Source organism: Mauremys reevesii, unplaced genomic scaffold (assembly GCF_016161935.1).
Source record: "Mauremys reevesii isolate NIE-2019 unplaced genomic scaffold, ASM1616193v1 Contig20, whole genome shotgun sequence".
Taxonomy (NCBI): domain Eukaryota; kingdom Metazoa; phylum Chordata; order Testudines; family Geoemydidae; genus Mauremys; species Mauremys reevesii.
In genome coordinates, this window is record NW_024100827.1 from 239,675 (window position 1) to 267,629 (window position 27,955).

The 27,955-nt window shown below is 43.4% G+C and overlaps 1 protein-coding gene across 7 annotated transcripts in view; it reads right to left on the reverse strand.

The window, feature by feature from the left end:
* Positions 1-9,497: 9,497 nt before the first annotated feature.
* Positions 9,498-27,955, reverse strand: part of LOC120393484 (protein FAM83B-like) — a 94,578-nt gene continuing 76,120 nt past the window's right edge. For all 7 annotated transcript variants that reach the window (XM_039518073.1, XM_039518069.1, XM_039518072.1 and 4 more), the window contains 2 exons: positions 16,064-16,188; positions 9,498-12,308 (listed from right to left, as the gene is read on the reverse strand). In XM_039518073.1, coding sequence (XP_039374007.1) covers positions 9,953-12,308; positions 16,064-16,188 — 2,481 coding nt within the window. In that variant the 3' untranslated portion in view covers positions 9,498-9,952. The remainder of the gene's footprint in view (positions 12,309-16,063; positions 16,189-27,955) is intronic.

The following is a 27,955-nucleotide window of genomic DNA, read 5'->3' on the forward strand; positions in this document are numbered from 1 at the left end:
GAAGGTGGGTCTGAGCAGCCCATAAATGGTACAATAGTGTAACTTACACCATATGGATTTCAAAGGGTGGGTAAAAAAAAAAAAGTATAGGCGAGAGGGCTAGCAGAAAAAGCAATGACTAGGAGTGTGTAAGATGCCTTATCTTTTACTCTACTGCCCATTGTTTAATCTGGTACATCCTCACCTTCTGCTCCCTTGTTTTATCTATGAAATTGCAGTGAAGAAGCGGGTAGTCAAAACAGAAAGTCTGTCAGTAATCCCATATAGAGTTCATATTTCATTGCTCGAAGTGGTGTTATTGCTTTGAATCTGTACATTGTGGGTGATAAAACTTTACCATCCTCAAGTTAAAAAAAGAAGTCAGACTGTAGACTCTGTAGCGCTTTATTTGGGAATGCACACCTCTCTCAGATAAAGTTTAATCTGTCCCAACAAATTGAACAGAACATTCCTTTAGATCCGAAATTTGTTATGCTGGGCCTGGCTGGTGACCTCACGTTTCAAAGTACAATGACAGAGACAGCTCCATTCCAGGCCACTTGACTGAATTTATTGAGGAATTTCTGTACCTAGAAGAATTATGCTTAATTTTCAACTGAGGACTGGAGACTTCAGTGCCAAGTGTTCAGTGTTTTGAACTCTCTGAAACAAAAGAGGAAAAAATTAGATGATTGTATCCATTTTCTTTTTAAAGTACTGCTCAGTGACTGCTTTTAATTTTTGCTGTCTGCATAATGCTAGTTTATTCATGCTCATACATGTATTTATGTTGCCTGATAAATTCCATGGAGTTGCACCTCAAAATGAATTTATCCCTACTCTGGGGTAGACTAACTTTTTCTCTGTGATTATGCACAAAGAGACTGATAATAGTCAGTACTCTCATCCTCCTGATTTATTTTTTCCTTTCTCTCCTTTGTGAACCAACCCACCCTTCTCACCCAGAACACTTGTAATGCTATAAAAAGACGGAGAAAAGGGGGCATGTGTCTTTGAGGCTTCTTTACTGCACTTGCCTGACAGACATGTTACTGGAGTCAGCCAAGCCTGTACATCCTTGTAGCTACTCTCAATCACTTTAAGGTTTATTCAGTTGGGGAAGAACGGACAGTCAGGATTAAGTTCCTGTGTGTGCTGGTTCTTTGACAGTATGACAGACCAAAATTACCATCTATGGGCTGGATCCTCCACTGGTGTAAATCACTAGTTCCATTGGCCTGAGTGGAAACACCCTGAATTACCCCAGTTGAAAATTGACCCATGGTCAGATAGTGAGATGTTCTGACCTTGGGCAAGCACAATGAAGAATGATTAATGAAGACAGTAGCTGTTCCTGATGGGCTTGGCAGAGACTGCTGTATAAAAATAGCAAAGATTACCCCTATATTGCTATTGAACATTCAACATGTATAGGCAGTTACCACAATGATAGCTCTACACTTAGAATGGAAAATAGTGGGTATTTCAAATACACAGTGTGGTAACTGTCAGTGATTTTTTGAGACTTGTATAGAAACACTGTTATATACCTATACAGGAGCCTATTTTCAAAATGGACAAGATTTCAAATGGATTTGATTTTCAGAGGGCAAGTGGTCAGCAATTTCTGAAAATTTGGCTCCAGCTCAGCCAGTCAAAAACTTAGGCAACCCATATCACTGGTAATCTTTGACATTTTAAAATTTGAAGGTTCAGGCCACTGGCAGGGGCCTGAGGACGGGAGTCAGGAGACCTTAGTTATATCCTCAGCTTTACTATCAGCTCACTATGAAATCTTGGATGAGTGATACAAGACCTCCGTGCCTCAGTTTCTCCAATTTGTCAAGTGGAGGTAATAACGTGTATTCACCTATGCAGAGTTCTGAGATCTAAGCACTTTTATAGCAGATTTCATCCTATGTATTATTTTTTTAACAGTACATACTGAATCAAAAAATGACACTTTACACTTTTTGCTGATGAATAGTATCTCATTGCTTAGTCTCAAACAAATCTATAATTTATATCATAAATTAAATCTTGATTTTGTTTAGTTATACAGGCAAGGCTTGTTTGTCAAGTCAGTTGAGACTTTAATAGGGTTTATTATTTATACTAATTTTTGAGCTCCCACATACATGCTAGGCACTTTAGAGAAAGAAGTTGAAAACAGTCCCCCGCCCTGAAGAACTTACAGTCTAAGTTTAGATTTGACACACGTGAAGGAAATAAACAAAGAGGGGAAAGGGAAGAAGTGGGACCCAGGAGTGTAATCCTGACATCAGGTGGTTACTCAGTTACAGCATGAGCACATCTTGCTTAGTAGGTTAAATCTTTATGCTCTTTTATTTATATTGCTGTATATGAGGCCACTGTGTGATTTTATGTATATGTCTATCTGAACATGTGCACACACACACCCCATAACCAAATAATCACCTGATCTTATTTCTATAACTCGTCCTCTCTTTTTCTTTCCTCTCCTTTTGTTCATTTCCTTTTTATAAAAAATGGAGATATCTCCTAGAACTGGAAGGGACCTTGAAAGGTTGACTCCAGCCCCCTGCCTTCACTAGCAGGACCAAGTACTGATTTTTTGCCCCAGATGGCCTCCTCAAGGATTGAGCTCACAGCCCTGGGTTTAAGCAGGCCAATGCTCAAACCACTGAGCTATCCTTCCCTTAAACTTATTAAGTTTAAATGTAGACTGTAAGCTCTTTAGGTCTTCTTTTCCCTACTTATTTCTCTAAAGCACCTAGCACATATTTGGATATTGAAAATCCATTTTGAGTCTCCTTAATGGGGCTTGATTTTCAGAGGGCAAGTGGTCAGCAATTTCTGAAAATTTGGCTCCAGCTCAGCCAGTCAAAAACTTAGGCAACCCATATCACTGGTAATCTTTGACATTTTAAAATTTGAAGGTTCAGGCCACTGGCAGGGGCCTGAGGACAGGAGTCAGGAGACCTTAGTTATATCCTCAGCTTTACTATCAGCTCACTATTCCTCATGAGACATTAAGTTGGAAATCTATGCTTATGCACAGAGGAGTGTGTGAAGACACTTCTTGTAAGTAATCTGATAAAAGTGAGTTTTTAGGAAGCATTTAAATGGGGAGAGGTTAGATGCTAGGCAAATATATTTTGAAAGGGGCATCATGGAATAGGACCTGAGGTGGCTGTGTGTTAGAAGAAAGAAAAGAGGATATCAATTATCATTAACAAAGCAGAGGTAATATGAAAGGAAACAAATCTGGAGATGCATGTAGAAGCAGAGTGATATAAGACATTGAAATTAAGCACAGAAAGTTGACATAATTGACCCGATCCTTGTAACCTTATTATCTCCTTTATTGCTACCTCTATTTTACTATTGATATTCTGCAGGGAAATTATTTAAGTTTTCATCCTCCAATTCCCAGTCCAAGGGTAGACTGCTGATTCTGTATGAGGCCCCATGGAAATCAGTGAGGCTCCATGAAGGGATAGCAGGCACTAAATTGCAGGGTTAGAGCTTTCATTACCAACATTCGATGCTTAACTTGTTTTGTGTCAGTACATTTTTTAAAATTAAAAAAATTGCTGAAGATATTTAAAACTAGAAATAGTAGTAGTAGTATGAAATCAATGTAAATAAAGATGTCAGAGAAACGAAGCTTTAAAAGAAGCATTTTATTTGGTAAAAAATAATAAAAGTAATAAATTATTTCATGACAAATTTTGGTTTGCATTTGTACATATACAGTATATGCATAGCATTAACTACAATGTAATGTAAGTATTTCCACTGAGAAACCAGAGTTTACATAATGAATATCAGTGCAAAACTAAATCCAGACTAGAAACAGGCATATTAATCTAGCTTCATGGAATTCCCTGGTGCTTTCAAAACATTTTTAAATTCTGTTTTCTGCTTTGCAATCAAGAATACCAATTCTGGAGGCTTGTATATGTGTATATAATATCCTGTCTATTTCCTTTGCATCATCTAGATTACAAAAGGCAGAAGCAATAGCTACCATTTACATGGGGTTTGGAAGGAGCAATAAAATCCACATCTAGCTACAGCTTGGCTGTGTGAATTCCAGACATTGCTCTAAGTAAATAAAAAACCATATATTTAGATTAACAATTGATTGGAATATGTGATTTGATGCCCAAGTAGTATTATGAGTCTTTAGAACATGATAAAGGAAAGCACTTACGCACATGCTTAATTTTATACTTTAACTTTATGCTAGGACTACTTGAGTGCTTAAAGATAAGCACATGCTTAAATGCTTTGCTAAATTAGGTTCTAAGAGCTTGATACAAAGGCCATTAAAATCAGTGGAAAACAATCAGGTTTTTGAGCTCTTTAACTGCTAGATGATGCAAGAACAGGCATTGTAGAACAGACACTTAAATGCACTATGTTCACATGCAAATATTTGGCGTTTTACATCCAGTGTATACTTAAATCAGTAAATAAAATAAAATGTTGCTGGTGGTATCCTGTCAGTATTTTAATAGGAGAATCGCACAGGAAGGTTTTTTCCTGGCCTATGTTACACCCTGTGTACTCTACTTGTAGAGAAAGAGTGACAAGTGAGCAGTCTATTCCCCCCCTGCAATTTTCTCAACCATACCCATCTAGAGAGAGAACGCCAATTAGCAAACAAATGTATATGACATGCGTTTTACTGGAAATGTTTATATGTTCTTTCTCTTGACTTAACAATCTGTCTTTGATAGAAGAAATAGTAATTTTCCAAAAATTGTAACAAACTATATCTCATAAGATTTACTATATGTATGTACACAAACACAGACCTGACATTTTTAGCAGCTGCAATGGTAGCCACAAAAGGAAAAATATGAACATTCCATGGTGGTATGCTGGAGAGCTGCCTAGGACAGGAGAATGCAAATAAATGAGTTTCCATTGCTTACAGATCCTGACTTACAGGGCCATGAGCAGCTCTGCAGCTTGTATGCTTTCCAGTGGAGTTCTCTTAATTGGGACACCCTCCTGAAAACTTGCTGATCATAAAAAATGTGATGTTAATAAAGAATGCTGCTGTCTAGAGCAGGGGTCCCCAACGCGGTGCCTGCGGGTGCATGTCCTGGCCAGCAGTCGAGCATCCGCCGAAATGCTGCTGAAATTCGGTGGCATTTCGGCAGCGACGCTTCTGGATGACGCCGCTTGCGACCGCTGCCACGGTCCTTCGTCTGGCCGGTGCCAGATGAAAAAGGTTGGGGACCACTGGTCTAGAGAGTAACAGGAGCCCATACTGGGCAGTCCCCTAGAGTCGTGAGGAGGCATTTTCTGTACTGAACACTCCAGCTATGCCAGTTCAGCATGGAAAAGGCAAACTAACAACGTGTTAGTGAAGCAATTCATATACTTTCTGCCAATATCTCAGCTAAGAAGGAACTGGAAACTTTTGGTAGAGGGAAAGAGAAAGACCCAACATACAATTGAGACACAAGAGATCACCATTAACTGTAAATACCATCCCCACTATATAATAGCTATTGTTATTACATATCATTTTGCTTAAAACTGTTCTTTGGGAAATGTCCTGATCATAGACGTCACTGGCAAAAACCATTGTGATTTTAATGGGACCAGGAGAGGGTTCTAGGTGAAATGCAGCACACTATAGTTCAAGGACTCCTATCACAGCCATAGGTGGGGAGGAACAAGCAGGTTTCTGATGTAGCCAATGAACAAATCAGGAGTGGTTTTTTTTATTTTTTTTAAGAATTAAATAGCATATCCCTTCACTGGAATTTTTGAGGAGTGCTGTGGGAGGGGGAAATCCTTTCACATCAACCACTGATTATACATTTTACTTCATCTTTCAAATTTCATGGATCAATCTGCTGTCTTAACAACATCTGGAAATTCAGAGTTCAGCTAGGTAGGGCCTATTATCTTTGGGTCACATCTCCTTTAGGTTTCAAACTGAATGATTTTATAGACCTCTAAGGGGGTATGATAGAGGTCTATATGATCATGACTGATGTGGCGAAAGTAAATAAGGAAGTGTTATTTACTCCTTCTCATAACACAAGAACCAGGGGGGTCACCAAATGAAATTAATAGGCAGCAGATTTGAAAACAAACAAAAGGCAGTATTTCTTCACACAACTCACAATCAACCTGTGGGACTCTTTTTCTAGAGGATGTTGTGAAGGCCAAGACTGTAACAGGGTTCATGGAGGATAGGTCCAACAGTGGCTACTAGCCAGGATGGGAAGAGATTGTGTCCCCAGCCTCTGTTTGCCAGAAGCTGGGAATGGGCGACAGGGGATGGATCACTATATGTTAGTATAAATCAGAAATAACTCAGTGGGGTGACAGGAGTGTAGAACACTTAGCCCTGGTTTACACTACGAGTTTAGGTCAAATTTAGCAGTGTTACATCGATTTAAACCTGCACCTGTCCACACGACGAAGCCGTTTTTTTCAACTTAAAGGGCTCAAAATCGATTGAGAAGAGAGAAGATTAGCGCTGAAATCAACCTTGCCGGGTCGAATTCGGAGTAATGCAATTTGATGGTATTGGCCTCTGGGAGCTATCCCAGAGTGCTCCATTGTGACTGCTCTGGACAGCGCTCTCAACTCAGATGCACTCACCAGGTAGACAGGAAAAGGCCCACAAACTTTTGAATCTCATTTCCTGTTTGGCCAGCATGGCCAATCTGCGGGTGAATGCAGATCTCATCAGCAGAGGTGACCATGATGTAGTCCCAAAATCGCAAAAGAGCTCCAGCATGGACCGAACAGGAGATATGGATTCTGATTGCTATATGGGGAGACAAATCTGTGCTTTCAGAACTCTGGTCCAAAAGACGAAATGCCCAAACTTTTGAAAAAATCTCCAAGGGCATGAAGGACAGAGGCTATAACAGGGACCTGCAGCAGTGCTGAGGGAGGGTCGACTGACGACATGGCTTACAGGGAATTAAAATAAACAAAGGGGGAGGGGTTTGCATCAAGGAGAAACATACACAACTGTCACACAGAATGGCCCCCTCAAGGATTGAACTCACAACCCTGGGTTTAGCAGGCTGATGCTCAAACCACTGAGCTATCCCTCCCCCCACTATTCCAAACAGGACTGAATCTCCATTAAACTTTTAAAGGTGCTCCTGACAGACCTCACTGAAATTATTGTTGGCTATTGATTTCATGGAGGGGGGAGCAAATGAATACAAAACAAATCTGCCCTCTTTCTTGTTTTGTTCCACTCCATCTCTCTTATACATCTTACGCTGGCAGTAGATAGTGTAGTACGACTGCAGGCACGACTGAATCTCCGGGAGACAAAACTTAAAATGAGAATGACCTGGAGTCACTCCCATTTATGTCCAGGTGCCCCTGGCAGACCTCACCAAGGTCTGCAAGGAGCACCCATGTCTGCCCAGGCGCCCCTGACTGACCTCACCGAGGTCAGCTAAAAGAACATCCAACGAGACGATGACGATGGCTACCAATTGTAATGCACTATCTGCTGCCAAAAGGCAATGAGCTGCTGCTGGGTAGCAATGCAGTCCCACATCTGCCAGCACCCAGGAGACGTACAGTGATGGTACAGCTGAGCGGGCTCCATGCTTGCCGTGGTATGGCGTCTGCACGGGTAACCCAGGAAAAAAAAGGCAGGAAATGATTGTTTGCTATTGCTTTCACCAGGGTGGGCGGCGGGGAGCTGACGACATGTACCCAGAACCACCTGTGACAATGTTTTTGACCCATCAGGCATTGGGATCTCAACCCAGAATTCCAATGGGCAGCGGAGACTGTGGGAAATGTGAGATAGCTACCCACAGTGCAACGCTCTGGAATTTGACGCTAGCCTCGGTACTGTGGACACACTCCGCCAAGTTAATGGTCTTCATGGTCTTAAGTGGGGACACACACAATCCACTGTATAAAATCAATTTCTAAAAAATCGACTTCTATAAATTCAACCTAATTTCGTAGTGTAGACATACCCTTAGATACTATGGTGCTGTGGGCCATATTTGTTCGAAGTTATATAGATAAAGCTAAATTAAGTGAGATCATAATCAGGGCCAAGGCAACTTTTTCCATAATATTAACAATTGCTGCATGAAAATATAGTTGCTATTTAAAAAAGTTATTTGGATGGGAGTTTCTCTCCTCAACAGTACAATATTCTTATTCAAAATCCCCCCCCACACACACCATTAAAATAAAGGAAATAACATACAGAAATCACTGGTGTGCTCATCTCAACAATCAGTTCAGGTATAGACATTAAAAATAAATGTTTGTGAATGAATTAACATTAAATATTAATTGTCAGTGTCGTACTCTTTTCATATGAAATGTTGTTGTAGCCATGTTAGTCCAGGATATGAGAGAGACAAGGTTTCACAGATCTAAAGAAGAGCTCTGTAGAAGGTCAAAAACTTGTCTCTATCACCAAGAGAAGTTGGTCCAATAAAATATATGCTTCACCAACCTTGTCTCTCTCATACTCTTCTTATATTTACTGTGCACAGTAGTGGGGTCCTGATTATCTTACTGCTTGATACAGGTAACTCTTATTGACTTCAGTGGGAATTACTCATGTCTTAGTTAAATAACATGGTTGGGTCCTGATCCAATGTCCATTGAAGTCACTGGCAGAACACCCGAATTTTGCAAACAGATTATCTCAATTTGAGAAATCCTTAAATTAGCACTGACTGATTCAAATTAAAAGAGTTTGTGAATGTTTCCATACTTTAAAAAAATGATTTGAATGCGAGCTGGTCAAGTGAACAGAGAGCATTCCTGTACATGGTCCTTTGGTCCATATAGTAAGTAGGAAGAAATTAGGAACAGAAGTTTATAAACAAGATAGGTGAAATCTTGGCTCCACTAATGTCAATGGGTATTTTACCACTGATGCCAATGGAGCCAGAATTTTACCCAGTCTGTCTAAAAGGTTTTTTGTTGCTTCCATTACTTTAATCTTTGGAAATATTTCAAGTTTTGAATGAAATAAGTGCCTACAACTTTTTTTAACTGGACTACTTAAGTTAGAATTGCAAATTCAATTGCTAACATTTAAAGCTAGGTACTGCATGGGAAACACAGACTTGCCTGACAAATGGTAATTTACAGACTAATTTTCTTCCTTGATGCTCCAAATTTAAAAACACAGGAAAGCACATGTTTCTAAGGATGCATTATGGAATATTGGATATGATAAAAAGTTAACTGTACATTTGAGGTTTAACTCCAATTGCAGACTACTTTCAATAAATCTTGATGCATCAATAGTTTTTAAAATGTCACCCTACAGTTACAACCACTTCACATTGTAAACAAGTACACTACACCCTGGTTTGAGGGTCACTTTGAGGTTTGTGGTGATATGTAATTACATACAATATTCAGTACAATAAGAGAGATTCTCCATTTGTTACCCTCACAGTTCAATATAGTCTGTGGGGACAATCAGTAATATGGTAAAGTCTGTAAGAGGCTTTCAAAAATTAGTTTAAATGGCTAAGTAACATACAATGAATTAGTCTGCTTTTATTACTTTCAAGAGTACATAAATGCTGAAAAGACACAGCAGACCATTTATCCCAGTATTATTCTATTTTTAAACGACAGGTTTTTGAAAAAAATATTAGTTGGAGTTTAAAAAACCTCCTCCCTCTTTTTCACACTTATAAGATATTATTACATACTTTCTGCATGAGGGAAAGTATCTATCTCAAATTAATCTTACAGTATAAACATTATAAACATCTCATTTAAAACATCTTTTAGACACAGAACTTGTGTAATGACTGAAGCATAACTCCTCTAGGTTTATTACATAAAAACATACACATCAATTCCAAAGTTCTAACCCCTGCAGAAACCCTTGTAAACTTTGCAGGCTTGCCCATCAGTCTAAGTCAGTTAAATACTTACAGTCCTGCTGCCTTTGCTATTTTTCACGCAGTCCTCAGACTAATAGGTGTTATTTGTTTTTGTTCAGTAAGTTTCCAAACTTTTGCATAAATCCTCGAAGCTTGTTTTCATTTGACTGTACTGGATGGTATACAGTCGAGTTGTAATGAGCCACCTGATTGCCCCTTGCATAGTTATTCTCTAAGGTTTTGCTTTTTGTTTCTGGGAGGTGTGTACTGCTCTCGGGTGTATTTCTTGCTGGCTGACCAGAGCTTTCCATCTTCAAGAACGGCTCAAAGCGACTATAAACACGTCTTTCACTCAAACGAAATCTTAATAACTCCTCTTTGTTCTTTGAGTTTCCAGGCTGGGATGTCATTGTGCTTACTCTTTGTGGAGAACTAGAAACGGGTGCGGTTTCCTGGGTAGCTTTAGTTATAGCTTTTTTCACCTCTTGGTACTGGATCTGTTCAGTATTAAATCTTGGAGTGGATGCATCTCCTAGAGTTTCTAAGAACTTTTCAGGGGGGCATAAAGTAGGGCACTTTTTACTGCTTTCATCAAATGGAGGTTTTGGAGAATTTGGAGGCTTGGGAGACTTTGGTGGGCTCGCAGTGACATCCCCTTTACTTTTATGCAAGCTGCCTTGTGAATTGGATGATGTGGTCCTCTTTTTTCTTGGAGAGGAGTCAGGCATAGTCTCAGATATTTTTGGCTTTTGAGTCTCTTCGCCTTCAGAAGCCAGCGTGTCAGAACTGCTGCACATTCTATAAAACACAGGAGCTTTGTTTTTTGACAAGTTTTCCTTCTTGTCTTGTGTGAGATTCAGCAATGACCTCAGTTTCTGGGATCCCTTTTTCAGGAAACTTGGAGAATTCTTATTTTCTTTCTTTAAAGTACATTCTTTACTAGGTTCCTCTTTGCTACCTTCGGCTAGAGCAGCAACAGAGATGGTCTTTGTGGTAGTGGGGCTCTTTGATTCTTCTTCAAGATTTTTATCTTCATGTTCTATGTGGTTGGTCACACTGTGAAAGCTTTTAGAGTTTTTTATTGTATCCTCTGGGGGCTTTAGATTTTCTGGCCGCTTAAGTCTCTGCCTAGTCAATGTGCTGTACACATAGCTGGACGCCTGTTTGTTGACACCATGATCCAAAGTGGACTTGAAGTTGTCAAACATAGGGAAACTTCGCCTTTTTAGTATATTTTCATTTTGGTGGTTCTTCACATTTTTCGCTGGTCTGTTTGCATAGAAGGCTGTGTACATGTAGATAGATGGGTCCCGAGTGGCATTTGGATATACAATAGGTTTTTTGTTTTCTGCAACCTGTATTCCAGACTTTTTTGGTTCATCTGAGTCAGGTGGGACGTTAGTGCTGACCTCTGCTGATTCGTCGGTCACATTTTTCACAATCGGGATATGATTGGGTGTCCCTTTAGGTGTTTCACTTCCCTCTGAACCAACAATAGTTGAATCTGAAGAACTTGTACAGCTGCTTACTTCCTGCTGTTCTGGCAAAGTTGGCTTAAAAGCTAATGATGACCTCAGGCGAGAATGAGAATAAAGGGCATGAGCTTTAATATTTTCCACTGTGTCATAGCCCTCATACCTGTCACTGACTGCTGATCCACTGCAATCTGCAGCAGAATCTGACTGATCATTTAAGTATGACTCAATTCGCCAGTTACGGAGAAATGATTTTGTAGTGTGTTCAAGGGTTGGCATCCTCTGCTGCAGATAGCGGATATGATTATCTGTTCCATTGAAAGACCTCCGTACAATTGAATTTCTTTCTGCAATATTTATCTTTGGCTGTGAAAACCGATCAGCAAAACTTTGTTGGGGTGTATTGCAGTTGTTTGTATAGCCTCCCTTTAATGAAGATACAATACTAAGACTATCAGATGGCATCTTCCAAGTATTTGATAGATTATTGGCACGATTAATAGTTCTGTGTAGCAAAAAGTAAGGAGTCCTTTCTGGGTTTTCCCCAGCATAACTGTGTCTCTTCCAATGCTCATTTTGTTCACTGGGTTGATTCTGCTGAATTTTATTTTGCATGTTAAAACCTGGATGAAAGGGTAGTTTGTTGTAGGTTTGATTTCTCAAACCATATGTATCTATTTCATTCACTGCATATCTTCCTCGAGTTTTCAAGTAAATGGGATCCAGTTTGTGAATCTTGTCTTGCCTACCAAAAAGGTTTCGTTGGCTGGAAACTGAAGCTAAAGAAGACTGTGAATGCTGGCATGTGCCATTCTCCCAGAGTATCCTGTGACTATTTACCCTAACTAATTCTGGGGCAAATGAACTAGGAACAGAGGAACGGGCATACAGTGTCCTAAACTCTTCATCAAAGGATTCAACCAGTTGTCCTGTGATAACTTGAACCATGCTGAGGTTGTTTTTTTCAAATGACCACATAAAGCTGAAAGCAGAACAAATTACAATTAGCAATACTTTGAAACTTTTGGACAAATGCATCATACCAGGCCTCATTATTTTGAGTGCCTCCTCTCAGTCTCTGATTTAGCAAGCATAATTTTTCATGCACAAATACTTATTCATGCAGTTAACTGTGGGCATGATTCATGGCACTTAGATATGGAGGGCCTGACCCAACTCCATTTGAATTCACTGGAAGACTTACCATTGATTTCAGTGGGAGCTGCATTAGGCCCGTAACTATCTAATTGTACTTACAAACACTATACATTTCAATGTTTCCATCCACAAATTGGGTAGATAGGTGCACATGTGCAAATAATTTCACTAGCAATTAATAGTGTATGTAAAACTGTATGTACAATTATTTGTAGGTGCAAAATTAGCCCTGCAATTCAAAGGCCACATCTGAAAATTAGGCCCATGGTATGCATAAGTAATTTGTATTATTATATGAAAATAGTAAATATATGCAAAAGTCTTTCCACAATTCTGAATAAATAAGAGCTTGTCTACACAAACATTTACTTTGCTGCGAGCTAGGATGTGAATCTACTCCAAGCTAGCCTGCTGTGGACTAACTGTCTGTGTGCTCTCTGCTGTTATACATTAACAAACTACTATAATGTGCTTCAGTGTAATCTAATTTTAAAGAGGACTAGATCAAAGCACATTAAGAAACTTTTAATGTGATTCAGCAGCGTCCATGCAGACAGTTAGAATGGGGTAAATTCACCCCCCAGCTTGCCACAAACTAATTGTGTGTTGACAAGCACTAAAAAAATCCTCAAAAATATGTACACTGGAATTGTTAAATAAATTTAGACCCCAAGAATTGGGTAGTGAAATCTCTTCATAATATACATACCTAATACTTTGATAATGGAAATCTAACTCTCTTACAGTGTGTTCAGAATGTTTGAAGGACGTGCCAATCACAGCATTAATGGAGAAGGTAGCTTTACATCAGCAAAAAATGCAAAAAAACCCACTATAAATGTTGTGTCACATGGATGCATTAATGCCATTGTGATTAACAAGTGTTACTCCTGGGGGAATTCTATATCACTGCGTTTGCACAGAGTTCATGTCCCCCACAGATTTCTTTGCTTCCCTGCAGAAAAAATGACTTCTGACGGGGGAGCAAAGGGAAGCCCAAAGAGTGGTCACACACTCTTCCCCGGCATTGCAGGCAGGTTGGTTCAGGCACACGGAGCCGCCAGTTGAGATGTAAATCACTGCTGGGGGGAGTGTCTAGGCAGTTGTGCATGTGTGAGAGGGAGACACTCTGTCCCTCTCGCTCTCTATTGCAGCACGCTCGGCATGGAGGGGCAGGGCTGCGGGGTGTTTCTGAGGAAGTAGGCATGGGGCAGGCTCTGTCCCCTCAGGCAGAGCACAATGTAGCAGCCTGCCTGTTTAGTGAATTCCCCCAGGAATATAAAACAGGTGGAAAAGGTTTAAGGCTCCTTTACATTGCCAGAGTGGTGTAAAGGACATTATGGCCTTATAAATGCTTATGGTGCTTTAGTGATTAGAACTGGCCTAAATTTTTGGACTGAAATTTTTTTCTATCAAAATGTGCTCCATGAACTGTTTGCTACTGATCTTTCTGGAGATGGCCAGTAGCCAATATAAATTGTGAGTTAATTCCCCAGTCCTCACTTACTGTTCAGTTGCCTATGATGTAACACTGAGCATGTGGCTGCATTTATTTGTTGACTAATAACTAGAAATATAGAATCAAACCTAGCTACATTACTAGTAGGAAAGGAGGTAGGGGGATTTCCTCCTATGCTCCCCACTCCCATTCTCCATCCATTGTATTGTAGTTTAAATAAATTACTGAAATAATTGAAACCAGATTGATTATATTGCATTATTCTGACAAATAAAATATGCAGAATTTTAAAATATTGTGTGCAGAATTTTTAAATTTTTGACATTGAATTCTCCCAGGAGTAAAATGCCACACTCTGATGTTATATTTTGTAGATTACATTTGTAACAGATATACATTTATCTTATGATCCCATTCTTCCTTGTGTCAAAATAATGAAAGACAACTGAAAGTGAAGGTATTAAGCAATATGTTACAATTTGTTGGTCCTGATGATAGTAATAAGGATTGTTGAGTTAATTTGAATGTCTTATTCTTTTATTTTATTTGTTCAGGTAGTTTTGTAGTTTTTAGGAAAGAAATATGAAAATATAATAGAATTACATCAAAAAGTTAACTTAATGACTCATGTTAAACAGTTCTATTTCTCATTCATTTTCAATTAAGTTATTAAATGAGCATACTGTACTTTTGCACATTAAAAAGTTCTGTAGTTTTAACTAATTTTTAGAAGACAAATTCAAATATGATAGTCCTAGCTATCATAACGCTTGAAACCTTTTTTTTAATGGAAGCTTAATTTCAGCAGAAATGGATGATTTAAGCCCCAAAGTGCCTGGTCATGAAAACTGTAATTTTCTAAAATGCTTTTCTTTTAGACATAGTAATTTTCAAAGTCACATTCTCACAGACACTAACATTTCAAAGGCATTATCAGTGAAAGATGTCAAACCAGTCAGATTCCCTCTGTGTCCTTATACTTACTCACTTTTGAACCTGTCACTTCCCTCATCACCTTGCACACCTCACATCTGAATTTAGTTAGCTGAGTCTCGCTAAGTGTAGAGGGACAGATTGTCAGCTGGTGTACACTGGCAGAATTCTATCAGACACCAGCTGAGGATCTAGCCCGTAATCTCTATGTTGCTGCAAATAAATTTGAGAGCCCAAAAGAGAGAAGTGTTGCAAGAAAAGCAAATAAAAAAGTCTAATAATGTGAAAGACGAAGTTGGCCATCCTCCTTTTAGCTTACCACATTTTTATAGTCTCTTCCAGCTCCTGAGTATGTAAGTTATGCCAATTTTCACTCCCCTGCACACATTTGTATATTGTTAAGTAGGTATAAATTGGTCTAAGGGAAATCTAACCAAGTGTAAGAGAGTCTAACTTACCTTACCTTATACATTATCACCTCTGAATTTGGATCACAGTGTAGAACACAAAACAGGAAAGAACAAATTAACGATGCAAGTATCTGGAGGACTATTACAAACAGAAGTTTAACAGGAGAGCTTATGAAATATACCTTGGTAATCTTTTCTAAGGTGAATACTAAATAAGAATTATTAAATGGTATGGGACAAATACTGGGGTCCTCACTCTGGCCTTGTCTACACTACCGGGGTAAGTCAACCTAAGTTATGTTACTCCAGCTGTGTGAATAATGTAGCTTAGGTTGACTTACTGCGGTGTCTACACTGTACTGCATCGATGGGAGATGCCCTTCCATCAACTTACCTCTTTTCATTTCAGTGGAGTACCAGAGTCAACGGGAGAGCAATCTGCAGTCATCACTAGTCCCACCAAATAGACTCCCACTGCATCGATCGCAGCAGCGTTGTAGACATGGCCTCTGTTTTTACTGACTTCTTTGAACTGAAGCCAAATTGAGTCTGTTTGAGTCCTTATTCACTAAATACTGAATGAGGAGTTCAAAATTTGGCCAATAAAACTTCTATGTCAGAGTTATTAAATAATATACAATATATATTATATCAAAGTTAACCATAGAGTATACTGACCATTTTCAGAAATAGCAAAATTAGTTATCATGAAAGAGTCATATTCTGATTACCTTTAAGGAAACATATTCTATTCATAGCTTTGTGTATTGAACTTACCTGTAAGTACCATACATGACTTTCTTACAGTCAACCAGAAGAAATTTCTGTTCCATTTTTCCATGGAATTTTGCCCCTGATTTGGAATAATAATCTTGTCCTTTTACTGTCCGCACCCTCATGTTCTGAAAAGGATTATAGAAGATATTTAAAATGAACAAAATGAATGTTGCCATTTATATTTAAGATCTCGGGGCCTGATAGTGAACTTTTAAGTATCAGGGAAGTAGGGGGTTGGAGGCTGAGAGAGAGAGAGAGGGAGAGAGAGAGAGAAACTGTTACCTACCTTTCATAATTGTTATTCTTCGAGATTTGTTGCTCATGTCCATTCCATTCTAGGTGTGTGTGCACCCACGTGCACAGTCAGAGACTTTTGCCTTAGTGGTATCTGTAGGGTCAGCTGTGGCATCCCCTTGAGTGCTGCGCTCATGCATCAGTATGCCACTGAACATGCACCCCCTTAGTTTCTTCTTGCTGGCAACTCCGACAAAGGGGCAGGAGGGCGGGTAATGGAATGGACATGAGCAACACATCTTGAAGAACAACAAGTTACAGAAAGGTGGGTAACCATTTTTAATTCTTCGAGTGCTTGCTCATGTCGATTCCATTCTAGGTGACTCACAAGCATTATCCTCAGAGGTGAGCTCAGAGTTCACGGTCTTGCAGCTTGCCACACTGCTCTACCGAAACCAACATCATCCTGAGCCTGCTGGATAAGCGCATAATGGGACGTGAACGTGTGGATGGATGACCTGGTGGCTACCTTACAGATGTCCTGGATAGGCACCTGGGCTAGAAAAGCTGACGAAAAGGCTTGCGCTCTGGTTTAGTGGGTATTCATGATCACTAGAGGTGGCACCCTTGCCTAATCATATCAGCAGTGAATGCAGGCAGTGATACAAGAAGAAATTTTTTGAGCAGACACTGGATGACCTTTCATCCTGTTGGCCACCACGACGAACAATTGCGTCAACTTATGGAATGGCTTGGTCCTTTCAATGCAGAAGGCTAGCACTCTCCTGATGTCTAGGGAATGCAACCTATGCTACTCCTCTTCCTTGTTATGCGGCTTGGGGGGAAAAACAGGTAAGTAAATGTCCTGGCCCTGGCGCAACTAGACCTTGTCTTTGTAAAAGACTGCATAGGGCGGGTCTGAGGTAAGCGCTCTAATCTCAGAGACCCAGCGGGCAGATGTCATTGCAACCAAGAATGCAACCTTCCAGGAAAGGAGAAGGAGAGAGAAGGAAGCCAGAGGCTCGAAGTGGCGGGGGGTCCTGTGAGCCGTGACAGCACAAGTTTCAGGTCCCACGGAGGGATGGGGTCCCTGATGTGCGGGTAGAGGTGCTCGAGGCCCTTGAGGAACCTGGCAGTCATGTCCTGGGCAAAAAAAACTTACCCTCAAGTGGTGGATGGAAGGCTAATATAGCAGTCAAGTGGACCTTGATAGTTGAAAGGGACAGCCTTGGAGCTTGAGATGCAAAAGGTAGTCCAGGATTAACTGCAGTGAGGCCCGCTTGGGCCGAATGCATTTATTTGAGATCCAACAAGCGAACCACTTCCATTTAGCCTGATAGGCTGCCCTGGTGGAGGGCTTTCTGCTGCCCAACAGAACCTGTTGGACACCCGCCAAGCACTCCTGTTCCTCTGCATTTAATCATGCAGCAGCCAAACCGTCAGGTCTGGGTGCAGAAAACTGCCGTGGTTTTGTGACAGCAGATCCAACGAGAGCAGTAGCCATAATGGAGCAGCCACCGAGAAGTCCAGCCGCATGCTGAACCAGCGTTAGTGCGAACAGGCCAGCGCTATGAGGATCACTTTTGCCCTGTCCTGCTTGAACTTCACAGGACTCTGTGGATCAATGGAACTGGGAGGAAGGTATACATTTGAACCCCCGACCACGGAAGTAGGAAAGTGTCTGACAGGAAACCTCTGTTGAACCCCTGGAAGGAGCAGAAAATGTGGCCTTTCCTGTTCTGCCTGGACGTGAACAGGTCCACCTGTGGAGTAGCCCACCTATGGATGGAGAGACCACTCATGGTGAAACGAGAAGGTCCTGCTAAGGTGATCTGCCAAGGCATTCCTCGCCCAGGGAGGTGTGTGGCTACAAGATGGATGTTGTGTTATACACAGAAGTCCCATAGCCTGAGGGCTTTCTGGAAAAGGGCAGACGACCTAGTTCTGCCTTGCTTGTTGATATAGAACACAGCCGCTGTATTGTCTGTCAGGACCTGGACCACCCTGCTATTTAGGTGAGGTAGGAAGGTGTGGCAGGCCAAGCGGACCACTCTGAGCTTTCTGACATTGATGTGTAGGGAATGATTGAGACGGAACCAACAACCTTGCATGCTGAGATTGCCAAGGTGGACTCCCCATCCCAGGTCCGAAGCATCGGAGACAAGGGTAACCAATGGCAGGGGAGGCCCTGCGAATGGAACTTCCTCCAACACCAATGCAGGATTTTGCCACTGTGTGAGTGATGACAGGATGTGGTCCAGGACCTTGACCACGTGGCCTATGTTGTGTCTGTTGGGGATGTAGATCGATGCCAGCCATACCTGTAGTGGCCTGAGGTGGAGCCATGCATGCTGGACCACGTAAGTACAGGCTGCCATATGGCCAAACAGCCTCAGGCACATATGAGCAGTGGTAAGAGGGTGGGTTGCATGCACAAGATCAGGTCTGCCATGGCCTGGAACTGGGTCTCAGGAAGTAAGGCCCTGGCCTGAATAGAGTCCAAGACTGCTCCGATGAACTCTATGTGCTGCGCTGGAACTTACTTTTTCTCATTTATTAACAGCCCCAGGTCACGACAGGTGGAGCAAAGCACGTTGAAATGACACTGAACCTGATCCTGGTATCGGCCCTTTATTAAGCAGTCGTCGAGGTATGGATAAATTTGCACAACTCGGCACCTCAGGTAAGCAGCCACTGGCCACTTTGTAAATACTCTTGGGGCTGACAAGAGACTCAAAGACAGAGCTGTGAATTGAAAATGGCAGTGGCCCAACACAAAACAGAGGCAATGCCTGTGCCCCGGGAAAATGCAAATATATGTTCTTTAAGTCGAGGGTGGCGTACCAGTCTCCCAGATCCAGGGAGGGAATAATGGAGGCCAGAGAGACCATGTGAAACTTCAACTTCTTGAGAGACTTGGGTCTGAGGCCCCCTTTTGCTTTTGGGATTAGGAAATAGTGGGAAAAGAACCCTTTCCCTTTCATATCTGGGGGGACCTCCTCCAGATCCTCCAGGCACAGGAGGTTCTGAACCTCGTGAACATGAGAAGGGTCCCTGAAGAAGGATGGGGAAAGGGGGTGAGAAGGAGGGTTGGCCATGAACTGCCAGGTGTGAAGATATTATGTTGAGCACCCAACGGTCCAAGGTCAGCTGCAACCAGGCCAACCGGAAGAGGGGTGGATCCTGGGAAGTGACTGGGGTGCTGTCTTTGGGCGCATCCTCAAAACACCTGCTTCTGGCTTCCTTGGCCTCTGGAAGAACCAGGCTGGGCAGAGGAATGGGAAGACAAAGGGAGAAGCTGCTTAAACCCTTTGTCTCTTCCTTCTTCTTCCTTCAGGAGCTGAACCGGGAGACACCCCAGGACGTTAACGGAGGTGGGGGATGGAATGGTTTTCTAGTCTGCAGAGGGATGTATAGGCCCAAGGAATGGAGGTTGGCACCGGTGTCTTTAAGGCCATAGAACCATGCATCAGTCATCCCTGCTGCCTCAAACAGGAGGTCCTGAAGGGTAGTCTGCATCTCCTGAGACAGCCCGGAGGATTACAACCAGGAGCTGTGCGTCATGACCACCGCAGAGGTGATTAACTTGGCCGCCGAGTCCATAGCATTCCAGGCCATCTGGAGGGTGCCTCTCACCACCACTTTGCCCTCATCCACCAAGGTGGCGAACTCCTGGGCTCGGTCCCGTGGAAGGCCCTCCTTGAACTTGCTGATGGAGTCCTACAGGTTGAAGTTGTACCTGCCTAGCATGGCCTGATGGTGAGACATATGAAATTGCAGGCTGGCTGTTGAATAAATTTTCCACCAAACAAGTCCAGCCTCTTGGTGTCTTCATTTTTCAGTGTGCCACTTGCCTGGCCCTGCCTATCCCTCTCATTGACGGCAGACACGGCCAAGGACCCCGCTGGAGGGTGGGTATACAGATATTCAAATCCCTTTGCCAGGACATAGTACTTCTTTTCCGCCGTCTTGGAGGTAGGTGGAAAGGAAGAGGGGGGTCTGCCACGAAGATTTAACAAAGATTTAGGACCCTGGGTGGATGGGCAATATGACCCCGGCCAGGGTGAAGGAGCGTATGACTTTAAAGAGGTCGTTCAACTCCTCTGCTAGCTTCTCGACCTCCAAATTCAGGTTGGCAGCCACCCTTTTGAGCAGGGCCTGGTGCTCCTTGAAGTCATCAATGGGGGCTGCTCATTTGTTCTTGGTTAATTCATCCAAAGACGATTAAGAGGACTGAGCTGCAGGAGGAGGGATGGATTCCTCTTGGTTGTCTGGGGACAGCTCCTTGGGCATCAGGGCCCACTATGTCACCCCCACGTTGGATTCAGCACCGTGCTCCAACTCGGGTGCTAGCTGTGCCATGGGAAGTTTGTCTGATGTGGCTTGGGAGGAACGGTGGGAGTATGGGACTGGCATAACATGAACACCTCACGGGTTCCAGTACTGCCATGGAGTGTGCCACTGCCCCTGCCTCCGTGCTGCCACCACAGGAGGCAGGCCGGTCTTTGCGGGCTGGTGGTAATTTGCCTTTTATTGGAGAGGGGCTGAACCCCTCAGACCATTGCCCTTCCAGTGACCTGTAGATGCCTGAATCTGCCGACTGACCCTTGTTGGCAACCGGTAAGGAGAGGGCGAGGATCAATGCCTGCCTGAAGAGCGATACTGGGGAGCCAGCGACCGGTGCTGTGACCTGGAATGATCCCACACTGGGGGGGAATCAATGCCTGGGAGACCACCTAGGCGACTGTGATCTGTGCCATGGTGATCTCTGGTAGGAGGCCCGATGGTACCATGGGTACAGGAATCGGCATAGCTACTCAGGTGTCCCATGCCTTGTAGGTGGAGATCTTGGCATCAGGGACCTGGGTCTTCTAACTGGGGACCGAGGCTGCAGTGCTGGAATCCTAGGCCACAGTGATGAGGATTGATGCCTGCAGTCTGGGGATGCTCTACTTCTTTAGAGGATAGTCCCATAACTAGCTTGTCCTTAGATGCCAGGGCCTTAGCTGGGTCAGTTGCCTGGCTTGGCATCTGCAGTGCCATCCAGCCTACTTGCTTTTTGGCCACCAGGCCTGCTTCAGGCATAGATTGCCCTACACCAATGCCAAAGTGCCAGGCGTGGAGTCCGATCGAGAGGCCTCCGAGGTAGGACAAAGGGCAGCCTCCATGAGGAGGGCCCTCAAGCAGATATCCTGCTCCTTTTGAGTTCAAGGGCAAAAGGTTTTGCAGATCCTGCACTTGTCCTTTCTGTGGGACTCCCCCAAACACTTCAAACAACTCTCGTGGGGGTCACTAATGGGTATTGGCCAGCTGCACGATGAGCATGGCTTAACGCCTAGGGAACGGGGTATGGCCCACTCCAAGGTGAAGTTCCAGCCGGGACTCTAACTCATAAACTACTACTCAAAAACTAAATTTAATGGTCTAACTAAGTACCTATCAACTAAATACAAAGGAGACAGAACAATGGACTGTAAGCACTCTAAGCAGCAGTCAGGGATGGTAAGGAACTGAAAGGGTGTTGGATCGGTGGTTCATAATATACTGACGCATGAGCACAGTATTCAAGGGGGCCCCGCAGCCAACCCTCTGAATACTGCTAAGGCAAAAGTCTCCAATGACTGTGCATGTGGGCGGGCATATACCTAGAACAGAATCGACATGAGCAAGCACTTGACGAAGAAAGATTATTACTGCACATGGAAACCCTGTGCATAATAGATAGTAAATCCTGACCTAACGTCTCACCTGGGAGCCCCTTTTAGGCTTAAAAGGCTCACTGTTACTTTGTATCTCTGACTGTGGCAAGGGGCAATATAAACTCCCCTTTTGTAGCTGGCTTTTACACTGGAAGCTGCTTGTAAAACAAGTTGCCTGCTGAGTATCTGTGAGATACAGGATGCTTTAGGCAGCCATGAAAAAACACCAAGAAAGGGAATGAGCAGAGGGTTAAATACATATTCTTGTTGTGCAGATCTTATTTCTTTTCTTGCAGTTTGTGGTGTTATAAGCTATTTATTACTATTTAAAATAAATGAAACACTAACATGGTAACTCGAAAGGCGGTAGAATAGAAATGAAACCAACGAGTTATTGTATATACATATCTACACAGAATTTGCACATTTACAGCACTTATCTTCATTATTATTACATATGGTTAATATATGAAATAGTGGAATATAACATTTTTGAATAAGGATCAATAGCTTGTCCAATTAACTGTTCATAAATAAATAATAATGGGCTAAATTCTGCCCTGCCTTATACCATATGACTAAATGCACAGGTTGGAAATCAGGGCAGAATTTAGCTCTATAAAAACATAATTTGAGGCAGGATGTAGGAGAACCATTAGGTCAAGGCATTGTCTACATCAATGGTTCTCAAACGTTTGCTGGCAAGTTATACCATACCATGACTCATTAGCTTGTGTGATGTTGTATGATTAAAATATGATTATGTGTATCATTGTTGCTACCACTGTTATACAACTGCAACAAATCTTATGGAAAATATGTAATGTAATGTATGAAAAGTTACAATCTATCAAATGATTATCCTGTTTATATGCATGTTTCATTTTGTGTCTGAAATTAGGAATATTTACTGTATACTTGTATTTCAAATGTATTTGCTGCTTGGGTAACACCCAGAAGGTAGTTTGCATCCAGTCTTGTCAGCACATTTTGAATGGACTATTCAAGTTGGTGGCCAATTAGAGGTCACTTAGCTTGCACTATCGATGATGGAAGAAGCCTGTCCCTGCCCAAAGGGCCTGCCTGGAGATGTTTTAGCCAAAGTCTAAGTAGTGGCTGCTCCTATGAGTCATCAAATCATGAATGGGCATGTGACTAGCTCATGTGACCCTGGACTCCATCATGTGCTGTAATTTCCCACAAACTAAGACTGAGAGTAGTCCCTCCACATGGGAGAAGGTAAAAAACACCCTGAAAGCATCTCCATTTTGCCTCTTTCCTGCTCTGATTTCTGGACTATGGACTTACACTAACAGTAGCATTACAACCAATGGACTGAGGACCGTCCAATCTTTTGGAAGTTACCAGAGACTTAAAAAGCCAGAAGTTTATTCCATCACTGCTACAAATCGATACAAGGACCTTACAATGAGTGCATGTATTTGTTTCCCTTGACCATTATAACTCTCTCCTCTTTCTTTTCTCTTATAAATAAATCTAACTACTAAAGGATTGGCAACAGCTTGATTATTGGATAAGATCTGAGTTATATATTGACCTGGCTGTGTGGCTGATCTCTTGGTATTAGAAGAACCCTTTGTTTGATTAAATTGGTTTTAAATAACCACTCATCATTAACAGTGTTTGGGTGGTGAAACAAGGGCTGGGATACCTAAAGAGACTGCATTTCTGACTTATTGTTAACCAGTGTGATGAGACAGAAGTTTACTTTTATTACTGGCTTGGTATATCTTATGGAAGAATAACCGGCAGTTTGGGGTAGGGATGCCCCATTTTTCAGCAGTTTGTCCTGAATCTGGTATTCTCAGTTGTGACCCACTGAGTTATGGTGACAGCTTGCTATGTATGTTCATTTGTCTGCCCATAGAAAGAAGGGCTGGAAATCCAGTAGGGTAAAAGTCATCCTGTAATAAGCACTTGCACAACACTTTTCATCTCCAAAGATCTTTATAAACATTAATTAATCTTCACAATCCCTCAAGTGTTTACAATATAACCTAGTTAATTTGCACTTTGATAAACTGGCAATTGTCATTGAAAGTTGCTGTCCAGTGAAGTAAACAAAAAGTGAAGTTCTGCTTTTGCTGTGATAGGACCAGTGTCAGTGACATCACACTCCCTGTGGAGCAAGATTCCTATATTGTCACATAGCATTGGACCTGAAATTTCAAAGACTCTACGAAAAAGGGCTACTATAGTTACTGTTCTCCCAGCTGCTCATCGTGGTGCTGCTGCTGCCCGGGGGGGTTGGGGGGGGGGGGGAAGTTCCTTGGAACTCTGATCACTGCTTTCGGCACCCAGAGTTCTAACTTTTACACCAGAGAACCAGCTCGCTGCTTGTAAGGCATGGAGAGAAAGTGGTAGCAGCTTTGCACGGAGTGAGGAAGCTTTTAGAAAGGTTTTCTCCAATGCTTTGCTGTTACCCTCTTCAAGAGCAGCTCTGAGAACACCTGCTTCCATCTACTCTGCACTCCCCATGGAACTGAGCCCAACAGCAGAGCTTTATTGCAAACTCATCTTTGATAGGTTTTCAAGGTTCTTTTTGGCCAAACTTTCAAACCTGAGTACTTAGAATTAGACAAAGACAACTAACATTTTCTATCTTGGTGACAGAAATCAATAAGAGCTGTGGGGGCTCAGCACATATGAAAATCAGGCCACTACTGACATAGGCACCAAAGCATGGATTTAGTGTCTAACTATAGGCACAGAAGACTTTTTGTGAGTTATTTAGGTTCTGAGGGCTTGTCTTCTCTACCCCACTAAATCAGCGCTGTTGCCATCAATGCAGTTGCACCGATTTAGTGCATCTGGTGAAGACACATGATGTCGATGGCAGAGCACTCTCCTGTCGATGTAATTACTCCACCTCAGTGGACAAAGCATGGTGTAGACTTTAAATTGATGCAACTTACGTCGCTTGGGGGGGTATTTTTTTCCACACCCCTGAGGGTACGTTTACACTTACCGGCCGGGTCGACGCGGTGAATTCAACTTCTCGGAGTTTGAACTATCGCGTCTAATCTAGATGCGATAGTTCGAACTCCGGAAGCGCTCCGTTCGACTCCGGTACTCCACCACTGCAAACGGCGGTGGCGGAGTCGACCTTGGAGCCGCGGAGTTCGGTTCCGCGGCGTCTGGACGGGTGAGTACTTCGAACTAGGGTACTTCGAATTCAGCTACACTATTCACGTAGCTGAATTTGCGTACCCTAGTTCGACCCCCGTTCTTAGTATAGACCAGGCCCAAGTGACATAACTTATATCAACCTAAGTGGTAGCGTAGACAAGGCCTGATAAACGTTTGTCTTCATTACAGTCGATATAGGTGAACTTTCACCTCTCAAGGATAGTAAGGATTTTGAAGAGAAAAAAACCCCCTAGCCTATCCAAGATCCGAACTTTGGACTAATATTTAGTCTGTTGGACCTTTTCCACACCACAGGAGCATTATGCCAGCTCTACAAACAAGTGGTCTTTATTTTTTAAGCCAAACATTTTCTTCCGCTTTAAACTATTTTCACAAACCTCTTCCAGGTGAAAAGTACTGCCAAATTCATACTTTTCTTTTCAGTACAGGAATTCTATGACTTTCTAGAAGAGGCATCAATTTCTCTGTTAAACAGACACTATCAATTTCCAAACAAAATTTCACCATCCAACCTTAATGGATGTCAAATTACACCCTAGATCAGGGGTTGGCAACCTTTCAGAAGTGGTGTGCCGACTCTTCATTTATTCACTTTAATTTAAGGTTTTGCATGCCGGTAATAGGTTTTAACATGTTTTAGGTTTCTCTCTATAAGTCTATATATAATATAACTAAATTACTGTTGTAGGTGAAGTAAACAAGGTTTTCAAAATGTTTAAGAAGCTTCATTTAAAATTAATGATCTTTAGCAGCTGGCCTGCTCAGCCTGCTCCTGGCCTGGGGTTCCATTCACCTAGGCCAGCAGTAGGCTGAGCGGGGCCTGCGGCTGGAACCCCAGGTTGGCCGTAGGCTGAGCGGGGCCGGCGGCTGGGACCCGAGCTGGCAAGAGGCCAGCAGCCAGAACCCCAGACCGGCAGCAGGCTGAACAGGGCTGGCACCCCAGACCAGCAGCGGGCCGAGCTGCTCAGCCCGCTGCCGGTCTGGGGTTCTGTCCGCTGGCTCCTGCCAGCCAGCGTCCTGGCTGCCGGCCCCTCTCAGCCTGCTGCCAGTCTGGGGTTCTGGCTGCCAGCTCCTTGCCAGTTGGGGTCCCAGCCGCCGGCCCCACTCAGCCCGCTGCCAGCCTCGGATCCCGGGCCTGCCCACATAGAGTAGGTACCTACCTTCTCCCTGGTTCTGGCCCATTCTCTTCCTCTCTCTCTCTGCACTGAGCTGAGGGTGGGGGTGCATTGAGCACAGGGCTGCGGGTGAAGGAGCAGGTTGGGGGTGGGGTGTAGGGTATGGCCAGGAGCTAGAATGAGGGAGGGAGCTCAGGGTTGGGGCAGGAGGTTTGGGTGTGGAGCGCTTACCTGGGCAGCTCCCATTTGGTGCAAAGGGTGCCTATGGGACGGTGGGGGGGGGGAGCAGGAGCTCCTATTTGGTGCTCAGGGTGGGAGGTGGGGATGTGGGGGGTGCAAGAGTCAGCATACAGTGTGGAGGGGCTGGGTATGTGTGGGGAGTGCAGGAGTCAGGGCATGGGGTGTGGGGAATGCAGGAGTCAGGGTAGGGGGTGTGGGGAGGCTGGGTATGTGTGGAGGGTGCAGGAGTCAGGGCAGAGGGCTGGGGGCGTGTGAGGGGGTGCAGGAGTCAGGGCAGGGAGTGTTGGGGGGCTGGGTATGTGTGGAGGGTGCAGGAATCAGGGATGGGGTCATGAGGAGGATGTAGGGAGTTGTGGTGCAAGGGGGTGCAGTGGTCAGGGCAGAGGGCTGGGGGGGTGGGACATGGGGGTGCTCCCAGCCCCCTGCCCTGAGCGGCTCACGGCAGTGGGCTGGAAGGATACACCCCACTCCTACCTCCCTTCCCTGCTTCCTTACCGGTCTGAGCAGTGAGGGTGCTGGGGCTGCTCTTCTCCCCTCCCTTGCAAGGGCCATCAGCGGCAGGGAGGGAGAGGAGGTGGGGCTCAACACAGCACGCTGGGGGAAGAGGTGTGGGAGGGAGAAGCTTGGCTGCCGGCAGAGCCTGCCGTACAGCAGCAGCCGGCAGGACCAAGCTTGCTTCTGCCCCCTGCCCCCGCCAGAGAGAGCAGTAGGCGGGGGCGGGGAAGAGCGGGCTGGGTCGGGCAGCATTTTTAATGGCATGCTGCTGCCTGCCAGGGTTTGGCAGCGGGCTGAGTGGGAGCCCGGCAGGCAGCAGCATGCCATTAAAAATCGGCTTGTGTGCCCGTCTTTAGCATGCGTGCCATAGGTTGCCGACCCCTGCCCTAGATTGATACTGTAAGATTAATCTCTTTTGGTTATTTGCTAATGGTCTAATCCTCTTATTTAGGGTAAAATTTTCTTTAAATAAAGCCACTACAAAAAATGTACATTGGTGTTTTTGGATAATCTTTTATTTAGTACTCACTGTTCACTATGACCTAGAGCATAAATGTCCACTTTAGCCAGTAGATCACTAACTGGAACCCCTTTCCTGCCACTAGTGAAAATAGATGTAGTTAGGGCATTCTTGCATCATTCATTTGTTGGTGAAATGTGGTGTAGTAGATGAAGTAGGAAGACATGAATACACTAACTCTTCCAATACAGAGGGGTAGCCGTGTTAGTCTGGTTCTGTAAAAGCAGCAAAGAATCCTGTGGCACCTTATAGACTAACAGACGTTTTGCAGCATGAGCTTTCGTGGGTGAATACCCACTTCGTCGGATGCACCCACGAAAGCTTCACCCACGAAGTATTCACCCACAAAAGCTCATGCTCCAAAACGTCTGTTAGTCTATAAGGTGCCACAGGATTCTTTGCTGCTTTTACAGAACCA